This window comes from Zonotrichia albicollis, chromosome 6 (assembly GCF_047830755.1).
Source record: "Zonotrichia albicollis isolate bZonAlb1 chromosome 6, bZonAlb1.hap1, whole genome shotgun sequence".
In the NCBI taxonomy this organism is placed as follows: domain Eukaryota; kingdom Metazoa; phylum Chordata; class Aves; order Passeriformes; family Passerellidae; genus Zonotrichia; species Zonotrichia albicollis.
This window is the reverse complement of record NC_133824.1, coordinates 49,931,158-49,953,992: the sequence shown is the minus strand read 5'-3', so window position 1 is coordinate 49,953,992 and position 22,835 is coordinate 49,931,158. Positions and strand designations below refer to the sequence as shown.

Below are 22,835 nucleotides of genomic sequence, written 5' to 3'. Positions count from 1 at the left end.
CATATTTTAAATGTATCTAGATATCTTTTATATTTAGACTCTGGTGAGAGTTTGGGTATCCACTATTCCAATAAATACCAATTCTCTCACCATAATCTGCTTTTTAGTTGTTTTTTTCCCTTTCATCTCATTGCTCCCATTGATAAAAACTGCCTTCCCTTGGAACATACAAACAAAAATAATGAGAATCATAACCCTAGAAAACATATTTAAAACATGGATTCAGTGGCTCTCCCATATCTGGTTTTGTTTTCACCATAACCTTGAGCATAGTTTTAGTGCTGATCTTTGTGCAATAGCAACAGAAGCAAATAATCTTTTTCTGGTGCCTGGCAGAAGAAGAGTGCTTAACTTAGGTGTGTAAGAAATATGTCTGCAAACAGATTGACTTAATAGACCATAAAATAGTTGTTGGTAGTTGTGGAGAAAAAAGTGAAAATTGTCTTAGGATGGGAAGAGGCTTTAGGTGTTTTCATAAAATGTGAGATTTGACAGGGTCTAGAGAAACAGGCAGTAGTGTTATGGTAGAATTTGTATTTTCTTTTACATGCTGTTTGTACATACTGTTCTTTCATTTACATGCTGTTGAAAATGCCATTTCAATCAAAATGTTCATTATCTTTAGAGGTTTTAGGTGGTTTTGCTCTTTGCTTTTACGTTTCACAAGGCGTGTGTCAGATCAGGCATGTCTTCAAGCCCAGGACTGCATCCTGCAAAAGGGGTAAATAAATCTTTAAAAACAAAAATAGACAAGCATAAATAAAAAATGATGTCATAGCTGTGTGTCCTTCTAACCTGTGTGGAATATGTTGCTGACAATAATAGATCAATAACTTGAAAGCTGCAGACAGCCTTCCAGGAAAGCTGCAGCCCCACTCCAGAGCCCCATCATTCTCAGTAGTGAGGAACAGAGCTAAGCCAGCTGATCATCCAGGCAATCCTGCCAGGAGCTGAAGTTTTTCCACCCGTGTGACTCCTGAGCACTGCGCACAAAGAGTCTAAATGGGCTCTGCCCTTCAGTGTGGGCTGTCGGCATCAGGTACATCAAGGTCACTCTGCTTTGGAAGTATTCCTCCTCTGCAAAGGAAACTGTCCATGGAATCCAGGATTTATTTCACTATTTGAGCTTGTTTTTTGTTAATGGATTGGGTCATAACATCATACTTGATTCATTAAGGTAATAGCCAGCACAGATGTAGGCTACAAGTTTTAAAATAAATGGAAAAGCGAAGGAGATGGGTGAGTTCCAAAGTGTCCTACTTAGAGAGGATGAAAGAGGCAGGGTTCACCTTTCTGCGGGTGGAAGGGCAGGAGAGTTATCAACATCCCTGAAAGGATGGGCAGAAGGTATCAGCATCCCCTGACAGGATGGGCAGGAGGTACCAACATCCCTAAAAGGATGGGCAGAAGGTACCAACATCCCTGAAAGGATGGATTGGAGGTGTCAACATTAAGTTTGCCCCAGGGGAGGTGGGCTCCCTTTTCCTGCCGGGTGGTACCAGTGAAAGCTGCTGCCTCTCCACCAGCAGCACAGCTCCGGGCAACATCTGGCTGCTCACAGCTGTAGGGGCGAGGGAGAATACACATCCCATTGTCGCTGATGCGGCGCTAATGAGCGCCTGCTGTCAGGATTTGGGCAGGGCAGAGTTCGGACTTGTGCGGTGTTCCTGGGAGAGCACGGCAGCTCTGTTGGTCCGGGGCCAGCGCCTCGTAAACAGGTGTCAGCGTCCCAAAAAAAGAGCTGCCCTCCCTGCCAGCAGCGGGTATCCTCGCTGGCATTGCAGCCTGCCGGCTGGCACGGCTGGCATTCCCGGGCACGGCTCCCCGGCCGCAGGGCTGAGCCGAGCCGGGCCGAGCCGGGCTGGGCTGGTCTTGTCTTGCTCTCGCTCTCGCTCTCCCAGGGCTTTGGCTTCCAAATCTGACAGCCTTGGAGCGTATCAGGGGAAGGAAAAGGGGCAGAGATAGAAGAGTCACTTGTGAGGATTATGTTATTTTCTTTTTAGGATTAACCTCTGAGATGGAATTTGGGAGATCCAGGCGGTAAAGAGCTGGGTGAGGATGTGCTGAAGGAGGATCTTGCTGCTAGGGGGCAATATGTAGCAAGCAAAACCCCACTAAGGGAGTTTTATCTCAATATCTTATCTTTTCCTCAAGAAAAGAGCTCAAATCCAAAAGTTATCCAATGTATTGCATAAGCTAACTTTTTTTTCCCATAAAAAGAGTATACTATATTTGTTTACTTATTTACAACATTTACTTATAGGTTGTGTTTGTTTCTTTTACCACATGTATATATGTCTGTGTGTGTGTGACTTTCTTAATATGCTTCCTTGTTACCTCCATGATTCTTAATTTTCACTCTGAATTCTATCATGGTTTATATAAAGCAAAAAGATAAGGACGTGGGCATTTAAAAGCCTTGAATCACATGGTCTTGTAACTCTCCTGCTGCGTTCCCTTTTTAACTCAGAGGTCTTTGTGACTTTTTTGTTCTACCACTTTCTTAAACATACTCTCTGAAAGTGAAAACAAGAGGAGACCAGGAAAAAAATAAAAAGAAAAGAAGAGAAGGCAGTTTCAGGGAGATTATTGGTTTCAGGTTGAGCAGGGAAATGTTGTTCATTTGTTTAGATGTATTCATGCTGACTTGATGATGCTTATTTTAGAACTGGTACAGGGTATTTCTTTAAGAGCTGCATTGAATGAATGCAATTTTAAAATTCATTTTAATGACAAAAATACTTTTTGCCAGGGACTATTCAGTGGCTATGCATGGTTATGACTATAATGTTAATGGTTGATTGAATAATGGAGAAAATGCAGTGGTTTCTACAGCAGGTTTTTGGTCCTGGTTCAGTTGGTCATCACCATTGAGTGAAGCATTGTCTGAATGAGGAAAGGTTACAGCACAGTGTGCCAAATTTCAGTGCTGAAAAAGTGATCATTAATTAATTTTAGTGTTAATTTTTGCAAGATGAAGTTGGGAATTTTAACAGCTGCGACTGAAATTTGAACAGAGGCGGAAGTGGTTTTGAGTTTGAGGGACTTTTTTATTAGTTCAATCTTGTTTCCCATATGGTTCAGAGTGAGAGACTCAAGCATGGGTTTGACTCTGTGCCCCAGAATATTAGGGGACTTCTGCTGACTCAGAATCCACAGGGTTTTGGGATTGGTTTTATGGTTGTGTTGAAATACATTGAGTGCTTCTTCAAGTCTTTGTTGTAGTCTTTTCTGCTTAATAAATAGAAGAGAGTGGGTTAGTCAGCATCAGAAGGCAGCAAAGCCAGCAGTTTTCGTAATGCTCACCTCTTTCAGCTCCCAACAAAGAGATTACAGTGCCAGTCTAGCTGAATTAGGACATTATAGTTCTTTTTGCTCCTCACTTTTCCTCTTCTATCCTGCCATAAATAATTCTGAACATAATTTATTTTGAAATTAAATTATTGTCCATGTTTAATGTGATTAACATAAAATATTCATGGTTTTAAGTCTTTGAAATGCTCTACTCCATCCATGCAAAAAAAAAAGAAAAGAGGTTTTGTGTTCTGCAACAGAAGGCTTTGACCTGTGCCAAATCAGCACAAGTGAACTGCTTGTAATCCCTGGGTGTTTGTAATTGCCAAAGTGGTTTGGATGGCTTTACTTAGGATTAAATCCTGACATCATCCTTAAGTGCAGAAATCAAACTTATTGTAATTAAGATTATATCAAGAAAGCTCTCACAGTTCACATATTTTCCAGTAGTCATAATAAACCAAAATTCTATGATTCATTGTCTACCTAAAGTACTTGTTCTTTCCAATATTGCCAGGCTACTGATGTGTAAACAGGAATGTAAATATCTCCTTGTGTCGGGGGGATTGTTTGGGCTTGCACAATGGTGCTGAATCATTTGAGCAGGTCTCCTTGCTCCGTGCTGGGGCTTAACAAACCCTGCTTGGAAGTGCAGCTCCAGAGCACAGGGAGGTCGTTTGGGCTCAGTGAAGCTTGTGATTTTCTCCTCTGAGCCTATTCTGTCCCAGTGGTGATTCCTAAACTGGCACATTTCAGTCCACAGCTCCATTATTCAGATTCACAGTCAGTAAAAGGTGTTTCTCTTCTAATACCTTCTGCAAAATTCTGAAATAACTTGGTTTTACTTAGTACATGTGTGTAAAAAAGGAAAAGAGAGGACTTTCACTGCACTTAATCCACTGTTTTTACAAAGTTGTTTCCAGCATCCTTCCAGATGAAAATGCAGGTTGTTGCAGTTATGAAGTTCCAAAAGTTGTATTATTTTGTGAGTATTTTGCTGCCACAGAATAAAGCCTTGAGTACACAGGATTCTGCAGCTGCCCACACTTGTTTCAATTCCCATTGTTCAGGGAGCCTGCCCATATGTGCCTGTGAGTGTTGGGAAAAAGAGACCATGCACATGTAGGGAATTGTTGCAGACATTCCAGCTGCTCCCATGAGCCAGCAGACTTCTGGCTGCATCTCTAGATTACCCTCCTAAAAAAAAAATAAAAATACAAAAGCTCCTTGAGTTGTTACAACTTGCTGTTCAGGTGGCTCTCTGAGTTTGGTGATGCTGCCCTGAGATGTCACGCGTGGTGTCTGTTCTGGGACAACTACTGGGGAGTGTTAGACAAGAGCCAGGAGCGGCAGCCCAGGTGTGTGAAGGCGTTAGAGGCTGTGCACATGAATATGCAGAGGGTGATTGCTGCCCAGGTGTTGTGCTGATGTTGATGAGCACTGGTGTTCCTGGGAAAGCAGCTTGGGGCAGCAGATTGCCCAGAACTGAAATGAACAGCCACAAACTCACGGTGTTGGCAAGCTCCAGAGGAGCCCAACTGGGAATTCCACGGAAGCATGGCTTCCATAACAGTAATGTTTACCTTGCTCTGGTAAGCTCAGGACAGGTGCCAAGGCTTTGGTTGCATCCTCCTCCTCTGCCTGTTGCAGGTTGTTGTCCTTGCTGGCTCCTGCCTTGTTCCCAGAAAGAACCTGATCAGAAGTGAAGTGATTATTGCTGTGCCTTCCCAACATTCAGATTGGGCCAGGTGTGGTCAAGCTCTGACCTTCTCCAGGGATGGATGGAGGTTTATGGCTTCACTGGTTCCTTCCCCATTGTGTGATAACTTGTTGGAGAATTGGGAATTTTTTTTTAATGTTTGGTTGTAATTTCCCTTGTTGCAACTTGGGTCTGCAGCCTCTCACCCTTTTCTCATTCTCCACCTGTGAGAGGAATCTGGCCCTGCTGTGTCCGTACCTGCTGAGTTGGTTGAAGGGAGGAATGGGACCCATCATTTGCCTTCCCTCCTTTGGGCTGCATAAGTGGGGGACTTCTTTGGCTTTCCATTTTTCCAGCCTGTCAAGACCCCTGGAAGTGGCAGCCTTACCCTCCAGTTTATCAATCCTGCTCCTCAGTTTCACATCATCTGCAAATTTGCTAGGGAGTGGGATTTTCTGTGTCTATTCCCTCAACATTACCCCTGAAGTTCAACCACACCCAGACAGGGTAATTCAGTTTAATGTTTTTTGTTGTTTGGGAACGTTAATTTAGTATCCATAAATTCTAAAATTCTTGCTTTATCTTCACTCTTTAGACAAGCAACCCCTCCTCCTACGTGGTTCCAAAAAAAAAAAAAGCTACAATGCTGCAGTATTTTATTTCACTGTTAAAATTAATAAAATCTTGGAACACTTTGCCTTCTATTGCTTGCATAAGTGCCCATCTGCAAACACCAGTTTGCATTCTGTAACTTATCTGGTTGCCCAATTTGTAGTGAAATTTTTATTTTAAATCCTTTAGCCTATCTATATACTTAAACAGGGAATGGAAATAGTTCTGATGACTTCATCAGAAGCAGGTTGAGACTGAGAAACCCTCAGATTTTCAAGACTATTTAAATAAGAGTGGTTCAGTAAATGAGATGCAGGATGTAGGTACTTGAGGGAAAACCCTTGACTTAGTTTTTCATCATGAACAAGTTAAAGGAAAAAATGCCTCCTGAAAAGGGAAAGGCACCATGGCACCTATCCTCACCAGCAGCTTTTCCCTTCCTGCCCCTCCTTTTTCCTTTTCTTGCCAAGAAATACAATAATTCCTTGAGCCCACAGAGTAAAAACATCCTGAGACACCCATGCGGGATAAAAGGTAACTGAGCTCTCTTGCTCTGCAGGAGGAGGAGACCCAGGTAGGGCTGAAGAGGGCTGAGGAAAGCTGAGAAGGGAGGAAGGGAGAAGGGGTGGGGGCCCTGTCCAAGGGCTCATTGGCAGGAGAGGGCAGGAACAGGATACGTTTCAGCTTTTGGGTGGCTCTGGGAGGAGCAAGCTGGGATTAAAGTGTCTTGATAAAATTGTTCCCTTCCTTCTCAGACGGAGACAGTGAGTTTCATGGGGTGGATTTTCTGCCAGAGGATCTCAGTGAGGCTCCAGAGGAGACAGGAATGAGGGTGAACAAGAAGTACTCCTGTCTGCCTGCTGAGGAGAAGGGCATCCACATCATCAACATCCGAGCCATCGAGGACATCGGCTACGACCAGCACGAGAGCACGGTCAGTACCCACGGCCTGCTGGGTCACCTCAGCCTCTTTCTCATCCTTCCCACCCCCAGGATGCTCTGAAATCCCCTCCCTCCGTTTTCCCAAGGTGCTGGGAAGGATTGCCATCAGGCACAGCCCATGCTGGTGTGGTGGGGGTGTTCTTGGATGTGTGAGAAAGGGAAGCTGGTTTAACCTGTAGCATAAAAAGGGGCTGACTCTTCTCAGGGTAAGGAATCTGGCAATGAGGCTGAGGAACCTTTACATCTTCTTGCCAGTGCAGAGAAGAACAGAAGAGAATGTCTAAAATTTCATGCAAAAGGTATTGTTAACATAGAAAACATTAAACTGATCTTCTCCAGCACACAATAGAAATTAATTAATTTCTATTTGCCATTAATTGCTCCTCAGTTAAATTCCTTAACACAGATTTTAAAGGAAGTTAGTAATATGAATACCCAGCATGATTAGGGCTTAGTTATGTAATTGGAACATAAAAAGAAGTTTATTAAGGTGGAGTGGGCTATACAACAGATTCACTAGGGAAAAAGGTACCAGAAAAAGCAACATGGGATTTATTGTGCTTGCGCTTAAAATTAGGATGGAGCATGGAGGAATGGTTCTGTCAGGCTGTTAAAATCCTCCTGCTTTGGTGAAACTGAAATGTCTTTTCTCTGTCTCATTCACAGCTGAAGAGACATGAGCTTTACATGCTCTAAGTCAATGCAACTCAATTTAAGCACAGCAGCACTGCAAGAGAATATCTGGCCCATGAGTATCTTTCAGCATTTATACCCCATCCTTAAAATAATCTGACCATCAATTTCTTTAAAACAGAACCAAGTTTTTTGGCTGCTTCCTGTTTGCTGTGGGATATAGCTGTTCTCACATATAAGTGAATTTATGTGAGAAGTTTAAGTTGAGGCTTTAGTGGCAACAGTGGTGGCTCAGCCAGATTTTTCATCAACTGCTGTTTAATTAATTATTAAGATCAACACATCTTTTAAAAAAATTAAACACTATCCAATTAGTTGTCATTTGTTAATATTTTGTTTCTGTAGAAATTTGCATAAGTGAGTTGCCTGCCACAAGCAGACTATCAGCTTGTTTTAAAAAAATGTTCTGAATTAGCCATTAAGCAATTGAAAAGTAATAGTTATTAATGGTCTTTTATATCAAAATTATGCTTACGAACTAAATGAGACTATCTGAGTAGGGCATAAACATTAACAGACTGCCCTGAAGAGTTTGACATGGCTAAATTCCTGTTTTCATGGAATGGGGAATAGAGGCAAGAGGACAATGTGTGAACTCTGTGGTGGCTCCAAATGCTGTATTATTTTATTATAAATTTATTAACTTGATGTAAAGGGTTTAGGTTAAATGGGAAAGAGGGATGAGATCCTAAAGGAGACAGAAGCAGATAGCAAAGGCCATCTAAAATAACTTACATTTGGTGTTTTATGTATGAAATAAGCAGGTGTGCAATCCCAAACAGATTTTAGCATTTTGCAACTGATGACCAATTGCTCTCTTTTGGAGCACGATTCATTTTCCCTTGATGGGGGATGGACATTCTTCTATAAACTTAGAAGCTAGAAAAGTTCCCTGATCACTGAAAAGCCACTCCTGTGTTGGGTATTTTTTGTGAAAACAAATTCCAGTTACTAGTGAATTTTCTTCCTTTTTTTAAAAAAATATTTTCTGAATCTCCAAGGGTAGAATTGTGAATTATGCATGAGAACTGTTATAAAAGTAGAAATAAATTAGTTGTTAGTACTTTTTGTTTGTTTGTTTCTAGAGTTGCCCTGTGCAGTTTTCAGATAAATGCTTGGAAATGAAATTGTGTTTTGATCTGTACCTTTCATGTATTTTGCAACACTTACCCAGCATTAACCCAGGCTGGGAATAAAGCCATTGCCACCATCAGATTGCATAGTGACATAGGTTTTATAAGTGGGTAAAAGAAGTGGTGAACTCAATAAACAGTGACCCCGCTTCCCTGGCCTCTTTCCATGGCGTTCTTGGCCGTGCCGCAGGAGCAGCTGGCTCCCTTCAGTCTGTATCTAAGATGATCTCTTTCTCAGATGATATGGACTTGCAATGATAGATAAGAGAAGTGAGAAATGTTTCCACATGATATTAATCTATTTGTCAGAATTGCAGCATTGCAGATATCACGGGTGGAAAAGGACAGACGATCTTAGCGGCAATTAACCCCCAAAGGAGAAAACCAAACCCAGCAAGTAGCTGACTTATGAACCAGTGTGCTGGTGATTAGATTAAATCCCAGTCATGCAATCTATTTATTTCTGGCCAATAAAATCCCAGCTGGCTATCAGTAAAATTAAAGGTGTTAACTTGCAAAAATTTTTGGAGTAAGTAACGTGGGGGGGACTCCTCCCGTCTGCTGGCTGTCTGGAGAGAGGGCATCATGTGCTCGAGGCAAAAGGAGCCTTGAGAGGAGAGGATGGTCTGTCTGGTGCTTGTGTTGGGCTGTGCATTCATTATTCTTCTCTCTTCTTCTCTCCACACACAGTTATTAAATTCCCTATCCAAAAACCCAGATGCTGATTGCAAGTACGGGCTGTACTTCAGAGACGGCAAGAGGAAGGTGGACTACATCCTGGTTTACCACTACAAGAAATCCTCAGCCGGGAGGACTCTGGCCAGGAGACCTCAGCAGAATGATGCCAGTGTCCGAAGCAGCAGGCAGGACCAGCCCCTGCCCGGGAAGGGGGTGCAGCTGGAGATGGGGGACCCTGAGCCTCACATGGATTACCACGAGGATGACAAGAGGTTCCGCAGGGAGGAGTACGAGGGGAACCTCGTGGAGGCAGGGCTGGAGCTGGAGCGGGATGAAGATGTAAGGATCCCTTTAGAAGGGTTAGAGGGGGTGACTGGTGGCCAGGTCCCGGGGGATGCTGAGCTGTCCCTGTGAGCCTGGCTCTGGTCAGGGTTGCGCAAGCTCGGCCCTTGCAGGATTTGGTTGCAGTTCTGGCAATCAGTGCCATCCTCACCCACTGATTTAGCTGGCTGCACAGGAGTGTGCCATGGTGCTGTAAATGCCCTGAGGAGGTGAAGCTTCCTGACTTTTTTTGGCCAGGATTTGTGGTACATGCACCATTGCAACTCGGCTGTGTTGTGCTATCTGGAAGTGAGGTTTAAACTGCTCTGAACACTAATCCCAGCTTGGTGGGTTTACAGTATGCAGTGGTTTGGATCCTCTGCTAGTTCCAGCTATGAGGGGGGAAAAAATCAGATACAGGCAGTGTCATTTATTCCTCAATATAGGCTTGAGGAAAATTAAATTAGTTCAGGAGGCTCTGGTCCACGCTCCTGCTGGAGCACATGGGTCTGTGTTACAGTTTGCTCTTTCCATTCTTAGACATGAACAGTACAGCTTGTAACATCTTCCACCTGCACCCTGAAAACAGGATATTCTATTAAAAGCCCATTAGACTCTGTAAAAAAATGATGTATGTGAAGTGCTGCCAGTGTGTGATTAGTAGAAATAGACACAGCAGTATTAATTTCAAAGAAAGCTGCTACAATTATCTGACCCAACCAATGTGCCCCAGACTCCTGAGATAGAGGGTAAACATTTATGCTGGTTTTATTTACAAGATCTAAAAGTTGAGATCAGCATTTCGACCTGGGAACAGACTGCATAAAAATAAATCTGTCACCTATTACTCACAAATTACAGACATTTATATCTTTTATATATTATGTAAATGTAATATATATACTTTACATGGTACAATGCAAGAAAATACCAAAACCTTTCTCCTTTCTGTCTAACAGTGAAAATCAGACTTGCTTTCTGTCCAGCTTGCAGGTTCCTGTAGCTCAGAGGGAGCTTGCCTGTGCCAAGTCATAGATATTGAAATCCTTTTTCAGATGGGAGGTGCCACCTATGACATGTAATATGATTTCAAATTATGCAGAAGGGCTCAGGGGTCAAGACAGGACACAGTAAAAGAGAGGGAACCCTGTCCTTTCAGTGCAAAACACCAAACCACATGAGATGAAAGTGCAGAGATGAAAGCAAGGTGTGGGGATTTACATCAGCTTCCACAGCCAGCACATCCACATAGAGGGAAAGATCTGCAATCACTTGGGCCTGAAAAGCCACAAAGCTGCATTGGAGACCTCACTGATTCCAAAAGAGCAAAGGCTTCTTAAACAGATGGTGTTTAATAAACCACTTAAGCTCACTTCCATGAAATGGCTGGATGGTCACACACAGAGAGTTGTGGTCAGTGGCTCGATGTCCACAAATAATTGATTAAAACAAGGCCAGGTTGGACAGGTCTTGGGGCAGCCTGGCCTGTCCATGGCAGGAGTGATGGAACTAGGTGACTCCTGAGCTCCCTTCCAACCTAAACCATTCCATGGTGCTCTGAGTAACCAGTTTCTAGAAAGCCAGGGGGAATACAGCTGTGTGAAAGCTAGTTATTGTAATAACTGAGTTGGTGCAGCAGTAGGGTTAAAAAGATTAATTGAAGTTAATTTCTCTTCTGTTTGCTGTATGCCTCCTAGTTGGGTATCATTTGTCCAGTGCCTTTGGAATGGCTGTTCCAGGGGGAGCAAACATGGGTGGATGTGGGAGTGCCAGGAGCAAACATCCATGTCCTGCCCTCTAGGACACAGCTCAGAGAATTACTGGGCTACAGGCAAACCACTAATATTGCCATTAACTTCTGTCCTCCTTTTGCTTTGTTTGGTGGAGTTCTTCCTACTGGTTTTCCTAACTATGATGCCTTAATGGAGATATTCACATTTGAGTCTAAGGTATGAGCAGCAGGGATTCTCTCAGCCCCAGCAATTACAGCACACTCACCAAATCACACCATTTTGGCTGGATGCCTCTGCTTCAAATTTAACTGGCTTGGCCTGTATTTGTGTCCACAGTCATCAGCTTTTATTTCCCAAACAGTTTTTATCTGTTTAACCTTGTGGTAATTGCTCGGGGAGACAATAGCAGTTTTTGAGTCACATTCTATAGCAGCTCAGCACAGGGAGGTGTTCAGTGTTTGTCCTGTTGTTAGAAACCAACTCTCTCAAACAAATGAGATTTATCATGTTGGCCCTAAAGGACTATTTGTTCCTTAAATATGTATGAATCACAAGGGGTAATGTATTTAATTTCCTCTCATCAGTAACATTTTCCCCTGCTTTTTTTTTTTTTTGCCTTTATTTTTTAAGACCAAAATCCATGGGATTGGATTTGTAAAAATACATGCACCATGGAATGTATTGTGTCGAGAGGCAGAATTCCTTAAGCTCAAGATGCCCACAAAAAAGGTGAGTCTTGATTTTCTTGTTTTCCTCTTGAAGGCATAGTTTAAACATATGTTCCTCTCAGAGCACCTTATAAATGCAGGCTTCTCTTTCCATGACTATTTTCAAAGCAATTAACTGATGTGCACCAGAAATGAAAGTCACAAATGTACTTGCTTGGGGCAGCAGAGGGAAAAAATGGAAGGAAGAATGGAAATTAGGAATTTCCCTCTGCTACCACTGTCTGTACATGATGAGAGTGATTTCATCCTCAGTGTGTTTTAAAAGAAGAGGTTTCAATTGATGGTGAAATTTCTGTGTGCCTTTTGGACATTTTTTTCTCACTGCTAAAACTGAACACCAGGATAGGAATTTGGCTTGCTGGGTTTAGTGACTATTCATATACACAGTCAGTCATGTTTGCAGGAGCTGGGGCCACTCAACCACAAAATAAATTACCTTTCAGAATATTTGAAATGTCATTAAAGGAATGACAGTGTATTTTCATCAATTCTAAATCACCTGTGATAGATAGATAGCTACCTGCTCAATGAGCACAGCTCAGAGATGGATTAATATTTAAACACAGACTAAGTGCAGGTCCCAGACTGCACAAAGTCCATAATGGAGCCAGAGACAGTCTCCAAGCCCAGCATCATTTATTACAACACTAAAACCACACTTTTGGTTTGGATTTCATATTAGTTCCCATTATTGCCTCACTTACCAGGGATTTTAATCAGAAGCACAATTATATAAAAAGGTCTTTTGTGATCCTGTGGTTCCCTAACCCTTGGTTTGACTTTCCCATCCCTTTATTTCTGATGATTTCAAGAATGTAAACTTCACTCCTCAATAGTTTATTGTGATATATTTATCTAATTGCTGGTTGATTCCTCACAGTTCACTCTGACCTATGGATAACCAAAAAGCAGTTAAGTTTCACTGTTTGTTTTTTTTTCTCCTTGCCCCCTCAGATGTATCAGATCAACCAGACCCACGGACTCCTGAAAAAGATAAATTCTGTGATTCAAAAAATAACAGAGCCCATCCAGCCCAAAGTAGCAGAGCACAAACCTCAGACAGTGAAGCGCCTCTCCTACCCCTTCTCCAGAGAGAAGCAGCACTTGTGAGTGAAACTTTCCCTGAATATCCACAGGTTCCAGCCTCTGACAGCAGCTCAGGGAACATGGGAACATGAACACCAACACTTTGGTGGGCATTGCTGTGAAGAATATTTCCATTTTGCAGTAAATTTACTTTTTGGGGGATTTTTTTTTGGCTCTGTGTGTTTTAGCTGCTGTTGTAGCACATAATGCTCATCTGTATAACGGTACCTGCATAACTTCACCTGCCAGGCTGCCAAAAGGGGATTTATAACGTGATTTATAACAATCTCTTCTCCACATTAAATAAATTGCTCAGTAAAACTTGTAGCCAGAGATGTGGATTGATAAATTTCAGAATAATTTCATCTATCTGGTGTGGGCAGCTGACACAGGTAGTGCCAAGCAGGCCTTGCCTTTGAAGTGCTGTGAAGTCAGAGGTGGCTTTGCCATCGATCCCAGATCAGCAAGAACAGCTGTAACTGTGGGTGTAGGGAAAAAATCACAAGGTAGAGCCCAGCCAAAGCTTCTCCTGCCCTGGATTGCTCTGCTGCTGCTCTTCCCTGGCCAGCATCCCAGAGGAGTCACTTTGAAGGCCGTGTTTATGGATGTGCCAGCTGGAACAAACAGCAGTCCTAGGGCAGGATCTCTTCCCTGCACCCCCAGGGCTTTGAGGGTTTCATCCAGAGATGCAGAGCAGTGTGTGTGACATCTTGGCCTGTCCTTGGGCTTGCTGGAAATGTCTTTGTGTGTTGGCTGCGTGTAGGGCATTCCTGGAGGTTCAGGGAAGGTCCAGAATATGATTCTGATGGGTCTGACGCTGATTGCAGGTGGCTTTTCCAGGAACAGCACCTGTGTCTCTGCTGGGTGAGGGGAGGAAACAGAGGCCTCACAGGGAAAATTAAAGATTATGAGGGGAAATTCAAGGCCAGCAGTGGTCAGGGATTCAACTTAAATGAGCGTCAACACTCTCTTTTGTGCTGAAAAACCTATAGAGACATAAAACCAGTGAAATGTATAAGCAGCCTCTTTAAATTGTGGGAGTTGGGTTGGACTTGCTTTTTAGCAGGGTTTCTTCTATAAGCTGTTCTTTAATTTGAGCTCTGAGAGATCCCCAGGAGAAATGAAAATATTGAAGGGGTCAACAAGAACAGGAAATTACTGAGTTTTTTTTTTTTTTTTGACCTAATGGGCTTCCTTCTAATCTTTTAACAGATTTGATTTGTCTGACAAAGATTCCTTCTTCGACAGTAAAACCAGAAGCACTATAGTAAGTACTGCCTATAAATAATTTATGGTGGATATTGCCTCAGTCGCGGTGTTAACAGCTTTAGTGCAATGCCTGTTCAAGTTTATCTTTCTTAACCAAATGCCAAGGATCTCCTGTGCCATCAGGTACTGAAATGATTCAGTGCTGAGTAGTTTTGATGCCAACAGGTTGCTGCCTTTTGGAAAATAATTTGGATATTCTTTCTAGGTCATGGTTAATTTTCTTAGTAGAGATATCACCAGCTGGGAATGTTTAGATTTTACCTGAGTAGATTTAGTGCTGAGTAGTTTTGATGCCAACAAGTTGCTGCCTTTTGGAAAATAATTTGGATATTCTTTCTAGGTTATGGTTAATTTTCTTAGTAGAGATATCACCAGCTGGGAATGTTTAGATTTTACCACTCCTTCTGCCCACCAGCTGCCTGCACCCACGAGGGGTTTAACTTTTTGTAAATACACATTGTTCTTTCTGCAAAATGCTGCTAAATACCCCGAGACAAATTCTAACGAAACAGCCAGGTGTTTACAATTTATAGTTTCTGGGGGGGACAGTCTCTGTAATGGTGGTATTGAAAGTGTTGAGGTTGATGGCTTTTATCTGACTTACAGAACATAAAATAGAGCTGGGGAAGAAGGTGTAGCCTCATTTATAGCCACCAAAGGAGGAATTGAAAGGCCAGCTCGTGTGACATCCAGGGCAGCTGGAAAGGGCAGTGCCAAGCTGTCCTGGCTGCAGCACATTTCAGAGGATAACAGGGACTCTGCCCCATTCCACTGCTCCTAACTGGTGCCTTGGAATGTGACTGCCAGCATGCTTTTATCTTATATTTAACTTCAGCCTTTTGGGATGCCAAGTGGTTTCCAAAAGAGCTTATATCCCAGTCATAGCTGCCTTTCATTGCTGTGGTGATAAGGGGTGTAAGATATCCAACTTCCCTTTCCTGCTCTGAAATTCCAGCTTATTCCACAGTGTCGTTCCCCACCAGCCTGAAGAGCAGGGGTTTGATGTGAGCACTGGTTATGGGGGTGAGGTGAGCTGGACCAGGGGAGGCAGATGCAGGAGCACAGAAATGGGGAAGAAAAAAAATACTGACTTGGTGTATTTGCAAATAAAACATTTAACTTGAGATTGGGAAAAAAAAAAAAGCCTGGCTTTTGTTTGTAGGCTTTTTTTTATATGTCCAGATGTATAGGGAAAAAATCTTGGAAGTACAAAGAACTCAACAAATGAAGAGTTCAAATTCATGACAGGATGAGCAAGGCAGCAAGACAAAATGGCTCCATGGGTGAGCAAGACTGACTGGAAAATGGGGCTGAAGCAGGAGCTCAGAGCAGAGGCTGAGAGGAAAAGGAGGGACAAGGGTTTTTTAAGCAACTGAAGGAACACTGGGCGTATAAGAATTATGCTGCTGCTGTGCTGCTTTGTGTGAAATCCCTGCAAATCACCCAGTAATGAAGAACATATTGAATGTTTCCCAACATCATTTTATTCTGTGTGCATTGCTGTTTGTATTCCTCTTTCTTAAAGTTCTCCCCTGCCTTTCTCAAATGTATTTTTGAACCGCAGTGCAAATATTGACCGTTCCACCTACTGCGAAATGAACAAGAATCTAGTCACTACCCATGAGTCTTTGATGAATAGAAACTAAGCCAAAGACCTTTCAGTTATTAAAAAAGAAAATAAAAAAAATGTATTATATAACTGGAAATCTCTCTGTGACAGCCCTTTAATTCACCGGGGTTACAAGACGACAGACTCATATGTAGACTTGGGATGAGCTGTGGGACTTGCCCCGGATGCCCTCACTTGCTTCCTCCAGTGAATTGGGCAAGAGTCAAGTTAGCACGTAGATTAAGGAGCTGGGAAACAGTCCCCAGCTCTGCTGACAGGCCAGGCAGTGGGCAGGAGGTGTCTTTGCTCCAGGTTTCCCTGTGCTGCCTGCTGCCCTGCCAGAGAGTGTTGCTGCACGGGAACGGCCAAAAGCCGAACCTCGCGGGCAGCCTGCTGAGCTGTGCAAAGGTTACTCGACAATAAGTGCAATAAATCCCAAAATAAATACATCTGTTTTGCCACTGAGGTCAGGCAGGCTCAGAGATGTTAAGGTCAGCCTGTGTTAGTCCAGTTTGATAAACGGCTGCGTGCTGTGTACACGCCGTGAGCCCGAAGCTCTGCGTGGCTCCTTGGGATGGAGCCAGCCTGTGCCCTGGAGGCCAGGGAAGAGCTGCTCCAGGTGGAAGAACACCCCTGAGCTCCAATCAATGGCTAACATGAGCAAAACTTGCATTTCTGTTGTGCTAGGGGTAGATGTAACCCTGTTTGCCCCCATCGGTTCTCCTGATAGCTGACTATTTAGCTAAGCTTTTCTCTCCTGTACACAGAGAGCTCTGAACCCCGCTCTCCTGAACACCATGACTTTTATTAAAGACTGATGACTTCATCCACATCTTGGCTTGGCCAATATTTGAGCTGTACACAAAAAGATTGTGCTTTTCACTGGCGGTGTCTGAAGTAACCCTGCCTTTTCTTTTGCTTCTGTAGGTTTATGAAATATTGAAAAGAACGACGTGTACCAAAGCAAAATATAGCATGGGTAAGGAACTTTATTTAGCTTTAAGATCAATATATTTTTCAGGTATTGAAAATAATTGTATGTTGTAAATGGCTGTGGAGTTTAGGTTTTCCCCCTGGTCTCTAATTCAATGTATGTGGATGTAATTGTTTTATTTGGAAATCTGATTCAATTTATGCAGCTGTTTGACATTTTCTCAAATGTGAATTCATAGATTAAATTAAATGGTAAGTGAGCATGTAGCCCCTGCAGATGTGACTTAGGATGGATGGTGACATAATCCAGCAGATGAGATGTGCTCTGTGTTCTACACTCCCTGAAATGGATTGAGGGTATTTCTGTGAAATTAAATCCAATACCTGCAGTGAAAATCTGTGGCTTGGCCCATTTCATTCAAGTAGGAGCCCCACATTTTATAGTGGGATGGTTTTCCAGTGACTTGAGGGGAATGGTCTCGACTGTCCTGAGGGGAACTGAGATGAGCACTCTGGAGCAGCCAGGGGCCAAGGCTTGCACTGGAACTGGGCACCTCAGCCCTCAGAGCAGATGCTGCAAGTCAGGGGATGAGAAGTTTGTGCTACCACAACCAAGAGTTTCAGGATTTCAGCCCTAGAATTTGTGCTGTAAAAATTAAACTCATAATAGAGATGAATTGCAAATCAGGCCACCTTGAAGATTTGGTGGCAGCTGATCCTGCTCAGCCGTTATATACTTTATTTTACACATGATACTTGACTGTGGAACCAAAGTTAACAAATAGTTAATGGTAAATCCAAACAAAGTGAGAAAAGTGCGTAAACATGGAAGAAAATGTTTGGTAACTGATGAAATCTGTTATGGCATGTATTTGCCTACAAGAAGTTAAATAAAACAATAGGAACTTGAATTACAGGTAGTTCTGTTCAATATTGACCCATCAGCTGCTTAGAAAGACATCAAATAATAGAAGAACAATTACGCCACAAATTATTTCCATGCTTTGACTTTTGTGTTGAAGTAACAACATACAATGCACAATTGTTGACTCCTAATATACACTAAAATTTGGTGTCCAGCCAGTATTAACAGAAGTGCGGTTCTCTGTAGCATGGGAAATTCAAATTATTCTGTGACTTTCGAGACCCTTTTTGAGTCTGGTGCTGGATCGTTTTCACTGGAAATTACATCTTTGGACTCTTGAAAGGGGAAGGTCACAGAGCTCAGTTTGAATTCTTGCCTTGGAGTTGACTTTTTTATTTTTTTTGGTTCAGTAAATGGGAAGCACAGCAGGGATTTGTTGAATAGGGAAGACACTCATGTATGTTAGAGTGTTAGGATTCCTGGATGGTTCTTCTACCTGAGACTGGCAAGGCCACACAATATTGGTAATAAAAATGCCACCAGGCCTGCCCTGCATAACTCAATCAGCTCCTTTGTGTTCCAGTGCTGGAATGCTGGGTTACAACCCAGCAGAGGTAGCAAACAGATTTAAACAATCACAGATAATGCTGCAGCACCGCTGCCCAGCAGGAAAAAAGCAGCTGCCCAGGGGAATACTGCGGCCTTTGTTATTTATTGGGAAAATTTTGTGAAAATGTGGATCTGGCTTCACTTTTAAATCCAGATCTGTAGTAGAGGGGAACTATGTAGCTCTTCTCACAGCCCTAGAAAAATCATTTATCTGCTCACCAGTTGTGTCTGCCAGGAGTGTGGAAACATTTGCAGACAATTCATAGACCTGTATAATCTTAAATAGGGCTTTGAAAATTAATATCAGTATCTGCAAGATACTGAGCACTCCTGGAGCTGCTCTTCCAGCAGGTGATTAGTATCTCAAAAATGTTAATGAACTTGAGCAATCCTCATTTCAAGAGCAATCAAAAATTACTCTACAGTGAACCGGTTCCTTGTTCATAGTCACTGTTCCTTCACAGCAGTCCCACACTCTTTTGTTAGCCATGAGCTGATGGGCTGCATGGAGCTCACCAGAACACCTCATTTTTCTTTTCTTTTTTTAAGTCTTTTCAAATCCTTCCCAATGCTAGTGGCCAGATTTATATATATTAATTTTTTTTCAGTTGGCATTAATCACCATTGCCCTGCACAAAGACAAGTGCTTGACTTAGCTCTGACTGGTTCATTCCAACCCCAAATGTATGTTCATGGGCAATGTGATGCTTCCAGACATGGTGAACAGAATTGGAAGTAGCTCTATTAAAGCCAGCAGCTGCAGGAGGAAAGAACATTAGGGAATTAATGAGCTACAGACCTCCAAAGGCCCAGGTCCAGCCACCTTTGGGGATGGTGCAGCACTCCTCCAAACTTCCACACCAACTCCTCCCTCTGCCCCCTGTTAAGGAGTGACACCACCCCTGGGAAAGGCAGGACTCCTCCCAGTCCCTTGTGCCACAGACATTTAATAGATGAAGCACTAATTGCTTTCAGCCTCATGCATGTCACTAATAAACGGCTGTGTAAACAGGGAAAGGAGAGGGAAGAAAGAAGGAAACTGCCCTTTTAAATAAAAGACGAAAATGTGGTAAATATGGTAAGTATTACGCCAAGGTCTTCGCAAAGGCTTTCCCTACAATTTCTCTGATCAATCTGACACCTGAATTCAACACTTTGTGTGGGTGATGTGTGTGGATGTGGGTTTCCCTGTGCCATCAATTCCAGCCGTATTCTTCTTGTGATCCAGCCTTCTGCTACACTTTCAAATCTTCCCTTAAATCAAACTGACTTTTCAGAAAATGTAATTTATTTTAATGACTAATTCCAAGTCATTGGCTTCTAATTCTTGATTCTCAAATATATATGACTTCCTCTTGCTCTCTGCAGTTTTCCATTTCATAAAATGAGTCATGTATAATAACCTGTATGATTAAAAATGAAACTACATGGAAAGGAATAAGATGGCAGCAAAATCATTATCTGATCAAATGGCTGTTATTTTGAGGGAGATCTCCTGGAAGGATGATGAAGTGAGGCTGTCTAACCTTGAAATTATAAATAACTATTATGTCTTTATTTTTCAAGGGATCACCAGCCTGCTTGCCAATGGGGTTTACAGTGCTGCATATCCTCTGCATGACGTAAGTGATCTCACAATATATTTTACACACGTCTGCTGTCTGTCACCAAGAAATCCCTCATGTGTGACGTGTTGGTGGCATTATCCCAAACATGACTGACTTTCTTCTCCCTTGTGTCATGAGTACAGTAACTTCTGCATGTTGTTTCCATCCTAGTACTGCTTTTAAGGAATTCCCCACCTCGGTTCTACCACCGATGATCATAAATTTGAATGTAACATTAGAAGAGTTGTTACAGTGTTTTAGCAAATTAAATTCTCCTGTTGTTTCCTGACCTTCTGCCCCCAAGATCTCTGACACCAGTGCCAGAAACACACTTAATACCAGGGCACCAAGTAGCTGGTTCCCTTGGCCACATCTCCCTTTGGAGGTGTCAGTAGCTGTGTGTCCATGCAACCAGGTAAGACCATAAGCAAGGATCCGATGTCCTGTATTCCATGGGACTGGATGTGACTGGAGACCTTCCTGCTGATGAAATTTGCTTCTGAGCAGTTCAGTGAGATGTCAAGAGTGTGTTCAGCTATGGTGCTCATCAGTGAGAGCTCAGGAATTCTGGTGGCATTCAAGACAAGCCAGGGACCCCCATCCTGTCAGAGGCGCACAGAGCTGGGTGCTGGTGTCCTGATTTAGAGCCTCAAGGTGCAACTAGAACTGACAAGCACACACTCTTAGCCTGCAGAAAAGCTTAGCAGGTGTCACAGGAGCTGCCTGTCACACTGCTCACGCCTGAGCTGAGTGTGACTGCCCAAGGGCTGTGGAGCCCAGTGCTGGTTTTCTGGCCTAGGATTTGAGGGTGAAGTGTGTCTTCCTGGTTTTCTGTTCCCCACACTCACACTGGTTTTACATGGGACTGTGAGAGCCTTATCTTGGAGCACCCCAGAGCAGAGCAGTGTCTTTGTCTGCCTGATGTTTGTCATACATGTCAGGGCTCTCAAACTACAGCAGTGCTGTGTGGAAATCAAGAAAGTAAGGTTAAATAAACTTCTCTTCCTGTTCTAGCCTCACATCTTTGGACAGCTGCTGATAATCTTGTAAAGAAGTTATTTATTGTCTTAGTTTGCTCAAAAAATAGCTCCAAATTAAAACCTCAAATCTAATCAGTCCTGAGTGTTTGGAGAGTCTGGAGAGGGAGCAGCTCTCTCAGCTGGTTCCTTCTCTTCCCAGTGGACTGAGCTGAACCCCAAATACCATGGCAATACCGCATCCTTGCCCTGGACATTTTTAGGCCACCTTTATCACTTATTCATTCCTTTTCCCCCCATGACAGACACTATTGCTCTCTCCTAATGTGCCCGACGACAGAAGACAAAGTGTGCTGTGACAAATGGGCTCCTAAAATACAGCATTATTTTACAGATTGCTTTTTCTGGTTTTGATGCATTAAGTGAGTGGGAGACGTGGGCATGCAGGATCAGAGCAGTTCTTGGCACAAGCCGCTGGATGACGCAGATTTTTCTCTCTCTTTAAAGGGTGACTATGAAGGTGAAAACGTGGAGCCCAATGACAGAAAAGTAAGTTGATGCACAGGGGGGTTTAACATATTCACAAGAATCCCAGCCTGAAGAGTCACCTGTTGGAATCTGGATGTTTTTGCCAAAATCCCACAGAAAATGCTGCAAAAAGGCACTAAATGCCAAGCAGTTTAAGGAAAAAAGTGCTTCGCAGCATTTAAATTTGCCCAAATGTGGAATGTAGTGTGGATATGTATGAAGTACTCAGCTCAGTAATGATACATTCCATGCCACATTGGTAAGAATATTGACATATGTTCAGATAATGTTTTTTAAGGCCAGCCCTGATGAGAGTATGCTCAGTCATATTCTGCTATCTGTACTGGGCATAAATCCTGCTTCATTCCATGGCATGAGGATCAGAATTGGAGGAGTGGGAGGCAGAGGCAGTTTATGCACATAAGCATGAAAGTGATTGGGAAAGATAAATATTGAATATTTTTTAGGAATAAGAGGTCCTCAACAATGTTTTAATGTAGCTCTGCAGCTAGAAGCTGTCCTGTGGGTGTACACTGAGGCACTGCATCACTTTTTGCTGAAGTTAATGCTTTAAATTGTGATTTTATTGTCTGTATATGAAAAAACATTTGTTCACAGTGGTAAAACAAGTAGAAATTATCCTAAGGAAGTACTTTTCCTAAGGAACTAGGAAATAGTACTTTATAGTAAGGAAGTATGAGCAAAAAACAAAATTTTCCACTCTTTGTGGAAATGCTGATTTCTTAAATTCAAAGCTTAGTGACTTCATCCTCCCCATCACATTTTCCCAAAGAAGGGGTGGCTTTTGTCTGTGCATCAGACAAAAACTGAAGTGGAGAGGTGACCAGTTCTCTCAGGAGGAGCTACTAAATTTGGGTGTTGAATATGCTGGGGTTTCAGTCCCGAAACTTTGCTTTTCCTGTTTGTGTCATGATTTTTATTTTTTATTTTCTCCAAAGATATGCTCTGAACAGTCAGGTCACAGGAAAAGCAGATTTAAAGATCTTCAGGATTTATGCATAAAAATAGGTTCTAAAAATTGATAGTGTGCTGGTCCTTGAGGTGCAATTGGCTCATCAAAAGGCAGTGAATGCTATTTCCCTCCCTCTATTGATTTGTGTTAAAAATACCACACATCTGTCTTTTCATTATTAAGCAGCACATCACTCAACTAAAAATAGAATGGAAGTCTATGTTTTCTGGAAGTGTCCAAATTATCTTCTGCATTACTAACATCTAAAAGTTCACAAATTCACTAATTTCACAAGTTCATTGTGTGTTTGGAAGTGTTTACCTTGGCTTTTGACTTTAAGTTCCATCAAATAATCTTTTGGTGTGCTTTGGCATGTCTCTTCTGGTTTCTTGAAGCTTTCTTTAATCTTATCCAACACTAGGCTGGGCCTGTGCCTTTTTTAACAAGAAAATTAAAGATTTGAGGCCTAGAAATGAAGTAAATATTTAGGTCTAGTGTGCTGATCTCTTCTAATCATGTCTTTGAAGCTGTGCTTTGAATATCAGG

General features: G+C 42.5%; 1 protein-coding gene across 9 annotated transcripts in view; it reads left to right on the top strand.

Annotated features, from left to right (window-relative positions):
* The window catches only part of ANO1 (anoctamin 1), a 71,054-nt gene that overhangs the window by 23,761 nt on the left and 24,458 nt on the right, over positions 1–22,835 (top strand). For 5 of the 9 annotated variants that reach the window (XM_074543753.1, XM_074543746.1, XM_074543745.1 and 2 more), the window contains exons 2-10: positions 6,361–6,539; positions 9,064–9,390; positions 11,736–11,834; positions 12,788–12,939; positions 14,132–14,186; positions 16,725–16,776; positions 19,217–19,282; positions 19,771–19,826; positions 21,296–21,337. In XM_074543753.1, coding sequence (XP_074399854.1) covers positions 6,432–6,539; positions 9,064–9,390; positions 11,736–11,834; positions 12,788–12,939; positions 14,132–14,186; positions 16,725–16,776; positions 19,217–19,282; positions 19,771–19,826; positions 21,296–21,337 — 957 coding nt within the window. In that variant the 5' untranslated portion in view covers positions 6,361–6,431. The remainder of the gene's footprint in view (positions 1–6,360; positions 6,540–9,063; positions 9,391–11,735; positions 11,835–12,787; positions 12,940–14,131; positions 14,187–16,724; positions 16,777–19,216; positions 19,283–19,770; positions 19,827–21,295; positions 21,338–22,835) is intronic. The other 4 variants (XM_074543750.1, XM_074543749.1, XM_074543751.1 and 1 more) reach the window with 1 other exon arrangement.